The 16,011-nt window shown below is 40.6% G+C and overlaps 4 protein-coding genes across 5 annotated transcripts; 3 read left to right on the forward strand and 1 right to left on the reverse strand.

Moving 5' to 3' along the window:
* The first annotated feature begins 27 nt into the window (after nucleotides 1–27).
* Nucleotides 28–1,881, forward strand: LOC141793296 (protein Wnt-8-like). Its single transcript, XM_074673857.1, has 6 exons — nucleotides 28–47; nucleotides 128–161; nucleotides 251–380; nucleotides 670–795; nucleotides 940–1,082; nucleotides 1,167–1,881. Exons 1-6 carry the CDS (start codon nucleotides 28–30, stop codon nucleotides 1,719–1,721), a joined length of 1,008 nt encoding a protein of 335 aa, XP_074529958.1. The 3' UTR covers nucleotides 1,722–1,881.
* A 2,206-nt stretch (nucleotides 1,882–4,087) lies between these two features.
* Nucleotides 4,088–8,182, forward strand: lcp2b (lymphocyte cytosolic protein 2b). Its single transcript, XM_074674788.1, has 14 exons — nucleotides 4,088–4,165; nucleotides 4,458–4,520; nucleotides 4,625–4,671; nucleotides 4,818–4,880; nucleotides 4,969–4,997; nucleotides 5,854–5,894; nucleotides 6,240–6,441; nucleotides 6,579–6,668; nucleotides 6,765–6,851; nucleotides 6,930–7,014; nucleotides 7,119–7,197; nucleotides 7,410–7,493; nucleotides 7,728–7,874; nucleotides 8,057–8,182. The coding sequence occupies exons 1-14, from the start codon at nucleotides 4,088–4,090 to the stop codon at nucleotides 8,180–8,182; spliced, it is 1,221 nt and encodes a 406-aa protein (XP_074530889.1).
* Nucleotides 8,183–9,907: 1,725 nt separating this feature from the next.
* On the reverse strand, nucleotides 9,908–10,976 carry syce3 (synaptonemal complex central element protein 3). Its single transcript, XM_074673858.1, has 3 exons — nucleotides 10,866–10,976; nucleotides 10,431–10,536; nucleotides 9,908–10,280 (listed from the first exon to the last, which is right to left on the reverse strand). Exons 2-3 carry the CDS (start codon nucleotides 10,534–10,536, stop codon nucleotides 10,123–10,125), a joined length of 264 nt encoding a protein of 87 aa, XP_074529959.1. The 5' UTR covers nucleotides 10,866–10,976; the 3' UTR covers nucleotides 9,908–10,122.
* Nucleotides 10,492–14,377, forward strand: foxi3b (forkhead box I3b). Of its 2 annotated transcripts, XM_074673856.1 has the most exons (4): nucleotides 10,492–10,567; nucleotides 11,308–11,445; nucleotides 12,570–13,155; nucleotides 13,363–14,377. In XM_074673856.1, the coding sequence occupies exons 3-4, from the start codon at nucleotides 12,642–12,644 to the stop codon at nucleotides 13,935–13,937; spliced, it is 1,089 nt and encodes a 362-aa protein (XP_074529957.1). In that variant the 5' UTR covers nucleotides 10,492–10,567; nucleotides 11,308–11,445; nucleotides 12,570–12,641; the 3' UTR covers nucleotides 13,938–14,377. The 2 variants fall into 2 exon arrangements, with proteins under 2 accessions (XP_074529957.1, XP_074529956.1); XM_074673855.1 differs by lacking the exons at nucleotides 10,492–10,567; nucleotides 11,308–11,445 and having other exon boundaries at nucleotides 12,555–13,155.
* The last annotated feature ends 1,634 nt before the right edge of the window (nucleotides 14,378–16,011 follow it).

A 16,011-nucleotide genomic window follows, 5' to 3' on the forward strand; every position in this document is an offset into this window, starting at 1 on the left:
TTCTGGTTCCTGGTTATTTTGTACAAAATGTGTCCGGGGCATGCCTGGTAAGAGACCAACTGCACTGTTTAATCCATTCTATCTCTGGTTACAAACTTAAATTTAACACCATCGACCTTCCTTTCAGGCTGGCGAGCAACTTACTCATGACAGGACCAAAGGTTAGTAGACTTTTTCTTGTGAGTGTTATCATTTGAGGAACCTATGTACACATTTATGTACGAAAAAATGACGTTGTGTCACTCTGCAGGCCTATCTGACATACGCAAGAAGCGTACAAGCGGGCGCTGAAAGAGGGATTGAGGAGTGTAAACATCAGTTTGCATGGGACAGATGGAATTGTCCTGACAGCGCAACTCAGCTAAAAGGCCTCAGACGCGGTTGGTTGAAATACAAAACATTGATTAAGGTTTGGATTAAAACAGATCATTCCTGCGTAAAATGTGAAACGAACATAAACGTCTTCGTAAGGGGCAACTCTTCTTAATAGATTAAAGAGTGCACGTGAATATGTAAATGAGAAACAAAGTGTGTCTATTTTGTTATAGTGGATGGCAAAAACTTGTTTAAATTATTTGTGTCAAAAAGAAGTGAAAGCAGCAGAATACAAACCAGCATTTAAGTATTCGTAGTAATTTTCGTTTTTATTGTTTATCTTACAATCGACAGCCACCAGAGAGTCATCTTTCGTCCACGCCATCAGTGCAGCCGGGGTCATGTACACTCTGACTAGGAACTGTAGTCTGGGGGATTTGGATAACTGCGGCTGCGATGCGTCAAAGAACGGAAAAATTGGTAAGATTTTAGACACTAAACTGAAAAAAAGGAAACAAAAGTATGAATATATAATGTAAGCCTAATAAATCTTGGCTTTATGACACTCCAAAACTGTAAAGGGATAGGATTCGTCACCTGTTTACAGTGACACTTTGTGCGCAGGTGGTCGTGGCTGGTTGTGGGGTGGCTGCAGTGATAACGTGGATTTTGGAGAGAGGATTTCTAAACAGTACGTGGATGCACAGGAGACTGGTCAGGACTCCAGGGCTGCTGTCAACCTGCACAACAATGCTGCCGGGCGGATGGTGAGTTGTGCTCACATCACATGCATTTGCTGAACACACCATGGGTTAAGGGGGCAGGTAGTAACTTTTCGTGTTTTTCTACAGGCCGTGAAGGCAACAATGAAGCGCATCTGCAGGTGTCACGGTATGTCTGAGAGCTGCAGTGTCCAAACCTGCTGGACACAGCTGTCTGATTTCAGAGAAATTGGAAATTACCTGAAGATCAAGCACAGTCAAGCACAGAAGCTAGACATTGACAAAAAGCGCATGCGTGCAGGAAATAGCGCGGACAACCGAGGCGCCATCGTGGATGCGTTCAGCAGCGTGGCACCCACGGAGCTAATCTACCTGGAGGATTCCCCGGACTACTGCAAAAGGAACATCAGTCTGGGGCTGTACGGCACCGAGGGCCGGGAGTGTGTGCAGCATGCAGAGGGTGTGAGCCAGTGGGAAAGACGCAGCTGCCGCAGGTTGTGTCATGACTGCGGCCTGAAGGTGGAGGAGAGGCGCACGGAGGTAGTGAGCAGCTGCAACTGCAAGTTTCACTGGTGCTGCACGGTGAACTGTGAGGACTGCTCCCAGGTGGTGGTGAAGCACGTCTGCGCCAGGAGGGACGGAGATGGACACAGCTTTAGACGGAGACACAGAGGACCCAAATAAAATGCCCAAAGTTAATGTTAGCAGTTTTAAATCGCATTTAAAGAATTGAGTGATGGCTAATGTGGAGATGTTAAATGTCTGTTTGCACTTTTTATTCCTTTTTATGTCTCTGTACATTATCACTGATGGTCTATTTATGAATGTTGTTGTTTTTTTTACCTTAAATAAAATGGGGAAATACATGTATTTTCATATTTCTTTACACATAGCTACAATAAGACATTTGGTGAGTTTACCTGATAAACCTTGTGATCCTTACATTTTATGACAGAGCACACAGGCCTCTCTTAGAATAAGAAAGGAGTGAATACACTTAACAAAGGATTACATGGATAACATGCTGCACTTCGCACTTAACCAAGATGTTGATCCAGCAGTTGATCCACTATCACTTTGATGTCAATGTGTATTGATTTCATTCAAAGAGCAGTGAGGCTTTGAAAGACAAATCAGGGAGTATTTCCAGGTATTTGGCCTGTTAATCCAGGACCCCACTGCCTATCCTATTCTTTGTCGCATCCCACAGGCAATGCAAATGTATCACAATACATCAAAGCCCCGGAGAGGAAACACACTGACAGACTGTAACAGGACAATCTGACTGAACTCACAATATATTTCTCAGAAAACTGGGTCAGATTAGAATTCAGATATCACACTATAGATCCAGGGAAGTTATAAATAAGTGTGACTTACATTCCACCTTGGATTCCAGCACAATTCTAATCTCATAATTTGCAAGTAATTAGGTCTGAGAGAAGCCTTCTCTCCGCCCACAGGCTTATCTGTGTCTGAGGAGCCATTCATCCCGTCCTTCTTCCCTCTACCCCCTGTATCTCCAAAAATCTTCCTCTCAGCTGGACGTGTCATAAATCTGCCACTGTCTCAGCTCATTGAGTGATGGAGTGGATATTAGCTTCATAATGCCTGAGGCTGAGGGGGTGGGAGTGTAACAGAAAGAGGGCTGTGTCACTATCTTTACAGAGCAGTTACTGTAGAAGCTGTAAATAACAAGATAAGTGAGGAATTACAGCCTGATTATCTTTACTCTAGATCAAGTGCTGTCACTTCATATTTCCTAGAGCTCAACAATATTACACCTCATGGAGTCATCTTTCTTCTGTTTAAGCAAACACTCCCTAATGTTTCAAATTTGACATTTTAGCTCCAGGTGCTGATCACAGAAAACATCCAAACTGCTTAAGAAATACTTCTAACATTCTAGCGTGAGAACTGTTTTACATGAAGGGACCGAAAAGCTGAGAAACTACCACAACATGCGGAGTAACGCAACCAAAACACTGACCAAAACGCCCCCTCCCATAGTTCCCATTTGTCTGTTTGCTTGTGGGGATGTCCTGCATTTCCCATGCTGTCCTGCTGTGTGTTAATGAAGGTTTCTCCCCACTGGAAGTCCGGTCTCTTATCTCTGCTTTCCACTGGGAACAAGACTGTTTCCACATTGGTCCCATGTGATGATGCTGCTTCACTGTTTTTGTTCTTTTTACCCTGAAAAACAACACTTTTAGGAAAAGAATAGGACACGTTTTTCACTTCAGTGAAATTTGCACTTTTTGTACCAAATTGGACTTCACTTTTTTGAGACTGCATTCCACTATCTGATGCTTTGCCAAAAAGTGTTGCACTTCCTGTTTTATAGTTATTCTGAATCACAAAATGTGTACTTGTATCATGTCTTTAATGAGGGGATGAGCGTTTCCACAATCAGGACAGAAGAAGAAAACACGAGAGGGGGGTGATCACCCCAGGACCCCCCAGGAGGACTCATGTATTCACCCAGACATGCCTGGGGGATCTGAGCGTGATTGATCATCCCTCCTCCCCACTGCCCTCCTCTCTCACCTGGGTGTGAGATACCATGAGGCCTGACACAGGACAGGCTGAGACACAAGATCTGACACAGCTTCAGGCACTGTGAAGTTGTGGATTAGAGGAAAAAGCATGTGTGACATCACAACATGACTGACAAGCAATGCGTCTGAGAAGCAAAAATAAAATTAAAATATGAACCGCTGAATTTAAATAAGCGCATATGGCTGTGTGTGAAATGAAAGTAACAGCTTCTTTTTTTAGATGTAGCTAAACTCTGCAGTGTATGCACGCACTTATTTATATCTGTCAAGATCTTTATATAACCAGAGAAACTTCCTACTCTCAACAGCGGTTAATGTAATAGGTAGTTCAGAAACTGTCCCCCTACAAGTCTGATGACCAGAGTGCAGACTGGTGTGTCTAACCTTTCACTTTAGAAGGTAGGCTGAGAACACAGCAACAGGTTTATGTTTCCTCTCAAGCTCCTCAACAAGTCTGCATTTCAGTGAATGTGATATTTTGAAAAGACGAACATGAATTTTAATAATCTTCCCTCCAAAAAAGAGGTGATGGGATGGAATCCCCAAAGTCTGGCTGACTACATGAGGAAGGTGAGTAGTGAGAGTTAAAAGCTTTACTTATTACTTTTCTGCTGAGTTGAACTAAAACTAGACATTGGGCACGTAAATAAAAATCTGTACGAGGTTTTAAAAAAGACTTTAGAAATAAGATTTACAATACCTTATGATAAATATTGCTTTTAGCATCAACAGTTTGCTGCAGTATATCACATTAAATATAAACAAAACTTCATCTAACCTGCTTCATGACTGTTGAATGATAAAATTTCAAACATACTGTTTATAAAAACTCTGCAGCTAAATGTGTGTCACATTTCCTTAGCTGAATCTATCAGGCTGTGATAAAGCAGTGATGAAAAGCAGCATGAGTGGAGCTCAGTTCATGGTAGGTGCGTCAATTCCTCTGCAAGACTTTTTATTCTTTTAATTTTAAAGTACTCCTTCAAACAGTGCCTCTGTTTCTTTTGTGATAATCAAATATTTATGCAGAAACTGACCGAAGGTGACCTTCATGTCTTCCCTGTTCTTTTTGTTCCGTGAGTCTAACTTAAACATCAAATAATCCTTCACATATTAACTGTTATTAAGTTTCACAGAAGTCATGTAGGCAAAGGTATGATCTTTTTCCACAACATCATTTGGTGATATTCACTTGATTGTTGTTGTTTTTTTAAATCTCTAGGGTAATCTCAAAAATCCAAAGTCAAATCAGCAAGGGGGAACAAATGAAGGCTTTTGGACACAAGTAAGAGAATCAACCTTTTCAGCTTTAACTGAATGTTTAACTAACCAAAAAACTTGTTTAACTTTCATTTGTCTTCTTCTTTGAGCAGACCAAAGACTCAGATGCTTCCTCAACAAGGTAAGGGACAGGAGCTCTCCAACCAACTGATATAGATCTGCGTGTTAAAAATTAATACATCTGTATCAAATACTATATCATCTAGATCTAGATTTTATGTGCTGTAAAGAACAACTTATTCAGAACTATTGTTGTGAAATTGAAAACTGTTATGTAGGGAAAATATGTAGTGATCAATTTTTTGGTGACCTGAGATGTGCTTTTTTAAAAAAAAATGATTTCCTTGTATGATCTGTGTCACAGTGCGGTCAAGTAGATGTTAAACAGCCTCTAAAAATGAGATAACAAGTGTAACTGTTGAGTATATCAGTTAGGCTATAACAAAACTATAATTAAAAAACAACAAAAAATGTTAAAATTAGATTTTTTTAAAGTTTAAGTAAGTTGGGTCTAGAAACAAAGACTAAATAAAACTTATATTTATAACCATGAAACTCAAGGAGCATACACACACTCAAACAGGAACACCTGTGGACCATGTAATAAAACTGTTTAATGTTCCAATGAATTTTTATTTTCAATAGATATACTGAAAACTTATACTTAATGTAACCAATCAAATTGTCCATCATCATTATCTCTTATCAATCTCAGGCCTCTGAACTGAATAGGAATCAAGTCTGTATCACGGTGAAGTTTTTGATTTCAGTATCTAATCCTAATTTGCATTTTTGACTTGCTAATTATTATAATGACCATTAAGTGTAATTATTATATTGATATTTTTGTCCAATAAATCAAAAGCCTTTTGTCATATAGATTAGTGATTCATGCCTCCAGGTTATGAGAAGATTATAATAGATTAATTAACACAAACCATCTTAACAAGGGTCTACAACTGTCTTTCATTTTGCAGCTTTTGCCCGGGAAGAGGAAGTGTGGGACTCAGATGAGTTTGTAAGTAAGAAAAACTCATTATATGATCAAACTTCAGGTGTGAAAACCTATTAAGAAGCGTGGTATACCTTTTCACTGTTTTGCTGATGATGTGCAGGTGTATCTGCCATTAAAGGCCCCTTACAGAGATAGTCTTCAGGCTATACTGATCTGCATGCACGATGTTAGTCTAGCCAAAGTGAAGTCATATTTAAACAAGATCTTGAAAAATTATTCATGCTTTTGTTACATCTCACCTGCAGCTGACAATGACATTATTTAAAATACCACAGGTCATTCAACTTCTAGGATAACAAAAGAACTTAATTCTCAAATTGACTGCACTGCTTGTGTCACTTCGGTCAGGACAATGAAAGTGATCGTGAAGATGAGGCTCTGCAGCAGCACAGAAGGGGGGATGGCTACATCTGTGCTCTGACTGAGTCACATGACACAGAGGAAGTCAGTTCAGACGAGTATGAGATACCGTCTAAAGACCCCGTGAAACCGCCTCAGCATCCCAGAGCAGCCAAACATCCCGACAGTAACAACAGAGGTAACAACAGAGGTAACACAGATCACTGCAGTTACTCAGCATGACAAGAAATGCAACCTTATGAAAGGTTTTTTTCTGTGCTTTGACAACATTAGGTCTTGATTTCCCTAAAAGCTTTACTAATAATATATATGTCTGTATGTGAGCAGACTCATCCCCTACAGAGAGGGTCTTGAGACCTCCACTTCCTTGTCCAAAAAAATCAAATAATGCCACTAAGAGACCTCCAAAAGCACCAGGTGGACATTGTATCTAACTACTCCACATTAACTTATCCAAACTATGATTAAGCTGATGATTTTTGTTTATTGTGTGATGTGTTTTTCTTTTGGCAGCGACAGCAAGCCAGCCCAGTCAACCTGTGGACAGGAGCAAGAAGCCCAGGCAGCCTGCTTCATCTAAGAATGACATAAAGAAATCAAGTATGTACAGCTCTGTATCTGGGTTCATTTCAACAATTTCACCCACATAGTTATGCATGTCTATTATCTGTCCACTAGAGGGCAGCACTGTAAAGAGTCTCACTTCATCCTTCAGAAAGGCTTCCAAACCAAAACCCCCAACACCCTCAGAGGTTTCCAGCAGGTGATCAAAACTGTGAGAGTTGTGTGGAAAAATAGTTCATCACTAGGTTTAAAGAGAATGTTTACGTTTTTTAATCATTTCCATTTAATCTTCTGCTCTTTTAGAACAAGTAAACCTACTCCAGCCCCTCCAGTGCCTCCACAGGCAGCTAAAATGAACAGTCCACCACCAGAACCAAGACAGGTAAGAACTCCAAGAGGAACCACAATGAGAACAAGGATTACATGTTGAATTCCTTAATATACATTTTGTTTCCTCACATTCTAAAACAAACAGCAGGTGGCAGTGTTGTTCAAAAGAACGGTGTTAACACATCTTTCTCTCACTGCAAAAGACAGCACAGGGGACATTGCTGTTTTACTCAACATAATCCTTACATGCCTGTTTAATTCCAGTCCACACCAGATCTGGATCCCAGCTGGTATGGAGGACAGATGACCAGACATCAAGCTGAAGAAGCTCTCAGAGATGTGAACGAGGTCAGATGCTGCCTCTTACAGTCTCAAGTATCCTATCTCTTTAGTACCTAGAGGAGACACACACACACACACACACACACACACACACACACACACACACACACACACACACACACACACACACACACACACACACACACACACACACACACACACACATTCACCAAATTGTGAAGCAGCATGGATTTTAATCATCATTTCCCACTGAGTCTTTGTGATCTCTTCTGTGTTCAGGATGGGGCATTTCTAGTGAGAGACAGCTCAAAAAGTTCAGAAGAGCATCCGTACACCCTAATGCTGCTTAAACAAGATAAGGTTTTCAACATTAAAATCCGTAACCAAGGCAACTCCTACTCTCTGGGCAATGGCCTCAATAACAAGGTAAGCTGAAAATGATGCCATTATCCACAATGTTAAAAAGTGAAAAAAGGCAGTCTGTGTTCAGTCAAAGTGAACTGAAAAAGTTCACATCTTGAGACGCCTCTGGGAGCGTTTGATGCAGACTTGTATTGCGCTGCGTCATTAGGTCCCTGTCATCTTTTTTGTCTGCTGCTGTGCTGTAGAGTTTCCCTGGGGTGAGGGAGATGATTACCCATCACACACACACTCCACTGCTGCTCATTGATGCCACGGACCAGAGCTCTGAAGCACACAACCACTGCTGTCTGCTGCACCCTGCGGGATTCTGACCAATACCAGCATCTAGCTTAATGTGGGTGTTTTTCTATGCTGAGAAGCTCCAATGTGCCCTCGTGGCTTGTTAAGAAGTATGACAACATCTGCACATATGTCACAATTTTCACAGTGTTCCTTGGTGTTTTCATTTCTCTTTTTGTTAACCATGATTGTGTTTTCAGTTGAAGGAACACAAGGAAATGTTTTCCTGAAGTGGAAATGGTTTTGTATATTATATTAAAGTATGTTTTTGCAGATATGCAGTTTTACTTGTGTCTATCGTACCTCAGTTTCCCGCCATGCTGGCGGCTGCTGCTGCTTCAGTGTTTCCTCTTGGACTGTCAGGAGTGCCAGCTTGTCAGGGTGGCCAACACAAGTGATCAGATCACAAAGCTTCAGCTGGGTTCGTACTGTAGACAGAAAACAAATAACTTCTTCAACTGCCAGAGGTCTTCAGGCGTCTAAAACAACCTTTATGTGAACATGAACATCCCCATGAGGGATGCAAAGACGAAGTGCAAGTGTAAAAAAAACAAAAACATTTTTTAAACACAGGAGTGGGCTCACCACCGAGTATGACAAAATTGCATAAGAATAAAAAAGTCTGCGAGCAGATTAAATTGGATTGATATTTTGAGAGTGTGATGTTCAGAAGGTGTTATTGCTTCACAATGCAAAATGAAGAGGAGCTGCTCACAGCTGGAGTACTTGAAACAATTAGAAGACAGGGGTGAGGCAGAAGTTAATAAATTGTACGACAGCGTGAGAGAACGAGGGAAATAAATACATTTAAGTGTCGAGTTTTCCCCTCTGAAAATGGCAACAGCTGCTTAAAATCCCAGTTTGAAATCTGTTTGAGCATGTCTTTAGTCTTTTTTGTTGAAAGGATTAGGTAAAGCAGAATTTTCCTGCTTGGTGTACTACATGTGGTGTCAAAACAAATTGCAAAGTATCACATTTTTCTCTTCTTAAAATGTTAAATACTTTATGAACAGCTGTTGTTTTTTTCCAGGCCTCAAGCAGTGAAGGTATAGAAAGATAGCCCTGATCGAGTAAGACTTCTCAAGCAGATTTTGACTGCTTCTTTGCCCGCAACTGTCCCCTTTAGCAAGAAAGATGTTGCAACATCATACTTCACATCAAATCTCCCGATGGACATCTGTGTGTGAAATCCTTCAGTTGCTCCTATCTACCCATCAGCAAAGTGTGATCTGACAGACATCATGTAGCATCATGTAACTCTGCACCCTTGACACATACAAGCAAGGTGAAAGTGCGCAGCAGTTGGTGCGCAAAATCCACTTTTCGCTATCACATTACAGATCTGGTGTTACAGTTACATCATGTGCTTTGCATATTTGCAAATCGAACATCAAGATCATTTTGCTGGCAGAATTGATGCTTCCTGACATTTTGGGGGTTATGAAGGGAGATGACAGGAATAAACAGTCATACTTACATATCAGTTCATCCATGCAGTTCAACAAGGAGTCCAGCTCTTTCAGTATGTAGTCCAGATCTATGCGGGCAGTTGGAGCAGCTTGTGTTAAGCTTTTCTCTGTTGTCTCCATCTGAAAAACACATTACACAGAGGCAAAACAGACCTTATCAACAACAGTTCATGAAACTGTAAATGCTACATTAATCAAACCTGAAGTTAGACATGTACAAACATCAGAACAATGGAGAAGAGGAGCCGGTCATGTCTCAAATAAAACAAAACACAATTTCATCTGGTTTATTTAACTGTTTATTCAAGAGAAGAACTCTATACCAACAAAGCAACCCGAATTTGCGTGCTTATATAAACAACACTCAAAGAGCTGCAGTCCTGGCTGGATATTGTAGCAAGAAATATCAAACAAAACAGTTACAGCTTGTTTTATGGACTCTATCAACCAATCTTTCAATTTCAGTGCACTATTCTTATGAACCAAGAACTCTAATTGTTCCATCACATAGGATCAGGGACTTCGCCATCATCTGGCTGCTCTTCCCCAAACACAGCAGCTCTGCATCTGTCACAGGCTTCTTCCAGTTTCTGCATTGAGGACTCCAGGTCTGGACTGGTCCTCATTGCCACCATGTCATAAGCCATCCAGGTCAACTGAACTGCAGGAAAATAAAGACACAGGTGCAGTTCCATGTTAGACAATTAAATGTTAATTTAAAGCTAGATGCCAAAGAAGTCCGTCACTCGAAATACGTCAACACTCACTGAAGTGAAACACAATGCAACAGTTCAAGCTGGTCGATGGTTACCTGATATGGTTTCAACGTTTTCTATCATCCGCTCCAGATCCTCGTCGAGCTCCATAACAACCTGGTTAATGTCCTGCGAGAGGTCAGGGAGCGAAGAATCTGCCATCTAAACAGTTCATTGTTTTTAAAAGGTGTTGGTGAGTAGTTTTTTTTTTTTTTTTTTTGCGTTAAAACTAAATAATTTTGTTGCCGTCAGGAGACACCGTCTGATGCGAAGTTGTGACGGCAATTCGGGTTACCTTTAGTGAGATAGTTAACGTTCAATGGAAGCTAGGTCGAAATACTTAGCTTAGGTAACAGAGTAAAGTAACTGTCGAGGTTTCGAATAAATTCAGCTTCTTAATTGAAATGACGTTTTGTAAAACTGCACATTGGGGATATTAACAAAATTACATGCTGCACATCTTGCACATTACCAAAACAAGCCAAACTTACGGTGAATTGTCTTTCTTGCGTACGTTAGGTTGAAGGAGGTCTCGCGCGAGGTAGCTCCACTGTTTGAAAAACGGTAAGTGCGCAGACTCAGTACCAAAGAGGGATGATACAACATCCTGCTAGGTAATTTCCCTGTGATACTTTTATTTCGTTTATTATAAACGAACTCTGACAACTGAGCTAGCTTCCTAATTGTTTAAGAATGAAAGATATGTGCTACTAGTCAAACTGCAGGAATTAAAAGGAAAGTAGAATTAAGTGCATTGCAGCTGTGAAAAAATAATTAAATAAATTAAAAAGTAGTCCTTTGCTACTTAATTGGCCAAACCTACCAGATTTTGCTGATTCATTCCTATTAACGGTAGATTACTTTTATATTTTGCTCTTTTTTTTAGTTCTATAAATGGTTTAATGATAAAAACACAAAATTGTTTTCTTTCAGCTTTGCTAGCCAAGAAGAAGAAAGACAGCAGATTCCCCTGTTTGCCACTGACTACAAGCAGAGGAGCTGGACCCATTCAGCACAACCTGTCAATCATAGATTACTTCACAGGCCTTCCAAGAAGCAGGGGTAATCCAAGTAAGTTTCACAGGAGATTATACGACCTTTTCTGCTCTTGAAGTTTGGTACTTTGCATTTCTCATGAACAAAAAAAGCCTGCATTACTAATGCAGATCCAAATACTTTAATAAGTGATCAGGCTGACGTAGCACTTTTCTAAATACTTGAAGAAGCTTGATATATTGTGCAAGACATCTACAGTTTGTAAATGTTTAGGTATTTTTCCTTTTTGTGCTGCACTTTCTTGACGGTGATTCCTGATTTTTAAATGTATGATTAAATCTTGTCAGCTATAAGGCCACCTAACAGGATGGACATGTATCATTCACCACAATGCTAGATATAACAAGAGCAAGTGAGAGGCTGGTTTGAAAGGATTCTTGACAGATTTTTTTTATACAATCTTTTATTTCATGTGTATCCCAGGCTTTACGGAAATTTTACAGTGATAAAAGCCTAATGTTAATGTCAGTCCTGCTATCATGAAATATCGAAAATATTCAATGTGAAAAACTGCCAGGATGTTAACACAATTGTATCTCTTTCATTGAATAATGAACTGATCTTTACTATGTGCAAATTGTCCATTATATCACCCATAAAACAGAATGAACCAAGTGCATATTTTCAGTCCACCAAATAACATTACTTCAGTCTGTTTGAATTTTCATCATTATTAACCCAAAATACGGATGACTAACATCATTAATGTTGAAGAATCTGCTGGAGTGGAAAATTATTTAATTGAGAGTGAACAAACCCCCCCGGAGGAACTAAATTAGCTGTCAGCAGGAAAAACACAGAGAAAGCAGGAACAGAATACTCACCTGAGAAAACAACCAATCAAAGCAGGCAGGGGGTGTTTCCAGGGGAACAGATAAAGCAGGTATGACAGGTGACATCTTGACATACAGCAAGGGCAAACAGACAAGAAAGGGGTGGAGAGGAGTCACATGGAAGCAGTAGGACCATCATTTGGCTCAGCAGCTTGCAATCAGATCTGAACAAGAAGAAGACTTTTTTTTTATTACGAACGGCTTCACTTGAGAAAGAAAAAGTTTGTCAAAGAACTGAAGGAAAACTGAAGAATAAAGAAGAGACACTCGAAGGTGAGAAGAATTTTGATAATGTCTTCTTTTGAGACCCAGGGCCAGTCTCCTCCTCGATGTGGCCCACAGTTTCCCAGCCTGGGCCAGGAGCCCCCTGAGCTCAGCATGTACAGTGACTGCTACTACCCTCCTCCCTCACTGCCGAGTCCTCAGCGCACCACGCCGACCTCCTACGACTTGAGCGACTACACCACGTCCTCTCCAAACCCTTACCTTTGGTTCAATGGCTCTGGCATCAACACGCCGCCGTACCTGGCCACTACTGGCCCACCTGGCAACCCTGGCCCTCCCTTTGTCCCGCAGCACTACGGCATGCAGAGGCCTTACCTGGGTCCTGCTGGGGCTGGGGGCCCAGGGGGAGAGCTGAGCTGGTTCTCCCTCCCCTCACAGGAAGACTTAATGAAGCTGGTCAGACCACCATATTCATACTCAGCTCTCATTGCAATGGCTATCCATGGAGCACCAGACAGGAGACTGACCTTGAGTCAGATTTACCAGTACGTTGCTGACAATTTCCCTTTCTACAACAAGAGCAAAGCAGGTTGGCAGAACTCCATCAGACACAACCTGTCGCTTAATGACTGCTTCAAAAAAGTACCAAGAGATGAGGATGACCCAGGTAAATGCTGAATTCAACTTCCTTTCCTTCCTTTATTTTTAATATCTCTTACCAGGACAAAAAAAATTAAATGCTGAAATCATATTTTATTTAATGTTCTCAATTTTAAAATAGGATTTCTCAAGTGATTTCTTGAGGTGTTGCAATGTTGTAATGTTTTTATTTGATTTTATTTGAGCTTCACAAATTCTCTGTTTGTATTTGCAGGCAAAGGCAACTACTGGACTCTTGACCCAAACTGTGAAAAGATGTTTGACAATGGAAATTTCCGTCGCAAAAGGAAGAGGAAGTCAGATTCCCTGGCTGGAGGTGATGGCGGAGCTCAAGATTCAGGTGACAGCGAGAGAGGCAGCCCCAAACACTCTGGCAACCCAGCGTCCCTTAGCATCTCCCCCGCAGATGACAGGATCCCCTCCCCTTCATCATCAGGTCCTACACCTTGTCTCAGCAGCTTCTTATCTGAGATGTCTGGAGTGACAGCCGGTGCAGCTAACGAAGTGGGGGGTGATGGTCTAAGCCGACCCCTGCAGATCAATCTTCCTCTAGATGGGCCTCATCGACCCCCACAACCAGGAAGCTTCAGCAGCTACTCCCCCAACTCAGGGGGCCCAGAGTGGGTACCACAAGTCCCAGCTCCCCCTGTGCTCTCCTCCTCACCCACCCACTCCTCTCTAAGCTACACCAGTCCAATCCTCAGCCAGTACAGTGGCTCCAGCGGGCATTTTTACCCTTCGCTGGGTTCAACAGGAATCATCTATCATCGTGAGGGCACAGAGGTGTAATGAGACAGTGAGGGTGAAGAGTTAAGTTTGAAAAAAGACTCATTGAACTTGTCTGGTCACTTTTGTTCTAGAGAAGCTTTGTTCTGAGTGATACTCTAAAACACACACACACACACACACACACACAGTATGTTTGCGCTGACTGAGACACTCCAGATCACTATAGCGTGTGACAGCTAAGTAACAGGGCTTTGATTCCCACAGGAACAGCTGAGTCAGCAGCAATGGACTACAAGTGTCACTCCCTGAAACAGCAGTCAGTTGTGCTATCAGATCCTCAGTCAGCTCTTATTCTAAGTTAAGCTAGTCTCTATCAGATCTGACTCATTACCAACTGATCCTCGATCTGATCTGCTGACGTCAGGTCTTTCCACACAGCTTTCTGTAATTCTTTGATGGTATCGACTTTACCACGCTCAGACAGCATATTTAGCCCAGACAAGCACATCAATTACACCACATACTGTGTGAAGTTTCTCTGTGTTAAGAAAAATAACAAAAAACACAGTTAAGAGTTTATTTTATTGCTTTTACTAAACTCAAGTATCTGATTGACCAACTGATACAGAAGTTAAACCTTGCTTGATTTTGTTGTGAAATGTTATACATTTGTATTTTGGGTTTGTTGGTATTTTACTATTATTGTACAAAGTGGATTTGTAATGTATTCTATCTACAATGTGTTTTTTTAATATGATTAAAAGCTTTTGAAATTCTACCATTGTATTTCTCAGTCAACCTTTATTATACAGCCTAAAAGTCACCCCCCTCTGTAAAAAACAAAGGCAGAACAAGCAATGCAGTAAGCACCCGATGACAGAAAACAGCCCTGTCAGAAAAACGATGACCAGTAGTGTCGAACCTGCATGTCGGTGAAACCTGATCTTTGTGTGATGGATAGTTAACTGATTCTTCTAAACGGTAAAGATCTACATTCCCATGCTGCCCCTCTCCGCTACGCCTAACACTGAAATAAATCCCTGTCTGTCACACCATCTATACACAGATAGTGCTGACAGGATGCAAGTGGGTTTAGGTGGGGAGAGGGAGCAACTGAGAAAAGCTATAAAAATGCTGAAGCATGAACTGACTGCCAAATAAACAATATCACCCTATACTATTTACAACATGTTTATTTAAAGTGGACCCCTAGGCAAAATAAGAGGGTAAACTTAAATAATGTAAACTATTACACTTCTGACAGGCAATTAAAAGCAAAACAATAAAAACTGTACAAGAAAAATGTGTGTATGAAGCTTTATTCACTTGTGTACATAAACAGGACCAAACTTTACAGACATTCGTCTTCTTAGGTCTGTATCGGCAAATTAAAGTGGACCCAGAATACATAAAGTAATTTCAGATAAAGCAAATAAAAAAGCATAAATAGAAGCATTAAAAACTGTAAAACTGTAAAGTGGGATGCACATGCTTTACGTAAATACATGAATTCATATGTGGAGCAGTAGTTTCATTTTAGATTACTGAAGATGTGCTGCATCATATTAAATACATTACACCACAAGTTAAAATCCTTTAGATGATTTTGTTTTAAAGATAAAACACACAGTTAAATACTCGGAACACATTTTTTTAATGTCATTGAATACAGTAGAAAATCATAATTTAAGCTTTACTGAAATAGTTCTGAAACTTTCCAATGATATAAGTTATTTCCTAACTTCTATTAGTCACAGTTGTATAACGGTGATGAATGGAATTTTCCAAACTCCAACCTGGGGTTCACTTTTTCATGAAGTTGTCTTGTTATACAGAATGATATAAACTCTTTGATCGGTATCACCCTTGGGCCTTTATTTACCCTGAAACACAGGCAGCATGACAACAATTTACACTAAACACAAGACAGAAAGAAACACAGGGAGAGAAAGAAAGAAGGAGCACACTCCTCAGAACTACATTAAGTGGAATTTAACAATCTGGCACAAGTGACAAAGTGCATTAGTGGTTGGAGGTTAACAGGTCACCCCATTCAAATTTGCATAACTGATTTTAAAACAAGCAAAGAGGTTGCTTTCAGATCACAAAGTTTTGCTTTATTATTCGTATCTGA

This window comes from Halichoeres trimaculatus, unplaced genomic scaffold, assembly GCF_033239565.1.
Source record: "Halichoeres trimaculatus isolate MK-OKI-2021-1 unplaced genomic scaffold, fHalTri1.1 fHalTri1_scaffold_7, whole genome shotgun sequence".
Taxonomy (NCBI): domain Eukaryota; kingdom Metazoa; phylum Chordata; class Actinopteri; order Labriformes; family Labridae; genus Halichoeres; species Halichoeres trimaculatus.

What these genes read in the sequence shown, in the direction of transcription:
- LOC141793296 (XM_074673857.1), top strand. Translation starts at nt 28, where the DNA reads ATGTGTCCGGGGCATGCCTG. An exon ending in TACTCATGACAGGACCAAAG is followed by an intron (nt 162 to 250) that starts GTTAGTAGACTT and finishes GTCACTCTGCAG; the next exon opens with GCCTATCTGACATACGCAAG. An exon ending in GTCAAAGAACGGAAAAATTG is followed by an intron (nt 796 to 939) that starts GTAAGATTTTAG and finishes CTTTGTGCGCAG; the next exon opens with GTGGTCGTGGCTGGTTGTGG.
- lcp2b (XM_074674788.1), top strand. Translation starts at nt 4,088, where the DNA reads ATGAATTTTAATAATCTTCCCTCCAAAAAAGAGGTGATGGGATGGAAT. An exon ending in TGGCTGACTACATGAGGAAG is followed by an intron (nt 4,166 to 4,457) that starts GTGAGTAGTGAG and finishes ACATTTCCTTAG; the next exon opens with CTGAATCTATCAGGCTGTGA. An exon ending in TGAGTGGAGCTCAGTTCATG is followed by an intron (nt 4,521 to 4,624) that starts GTAGGTGCGTCA and finishes ATATTTATGCAG; the next exon opens with AAACTGACCGAAGGTGACCT.
- syce3 (XM_074673858.1), bottom strand. Translation starts at nt 10,536, where the DNA reads ATGGCAGATTCTTCGCTCCCTGACCTCTCGCAGGACATTAACCAGGTT. An exon ending in AAACGTTGAAACCATATCAG is followed by an intron (nt 10,281 to 10,430) that starts GTAACCATCGAC and finishes ATTTTCCTGCAG; the next exon opens with TTCAGTTGACCTGGATGGCT.
- foxi3b (XM_074673855.1), top strand. Translation starts at nt 12,555, where the DNA reads ATGTCTTCTTTTGAGACCCAGGGCCAGTCTCCTCCTCGATGTGGCCCA. An exon ending in AAGAGATGAGGATGACCCAG is followed by an intron (nt 13,156 to 13,362) that starts GTAAATGCTGAA and finishes TTGTATTTGCAG; the next exon opens with GCAAAGGCAACTACTGGACT.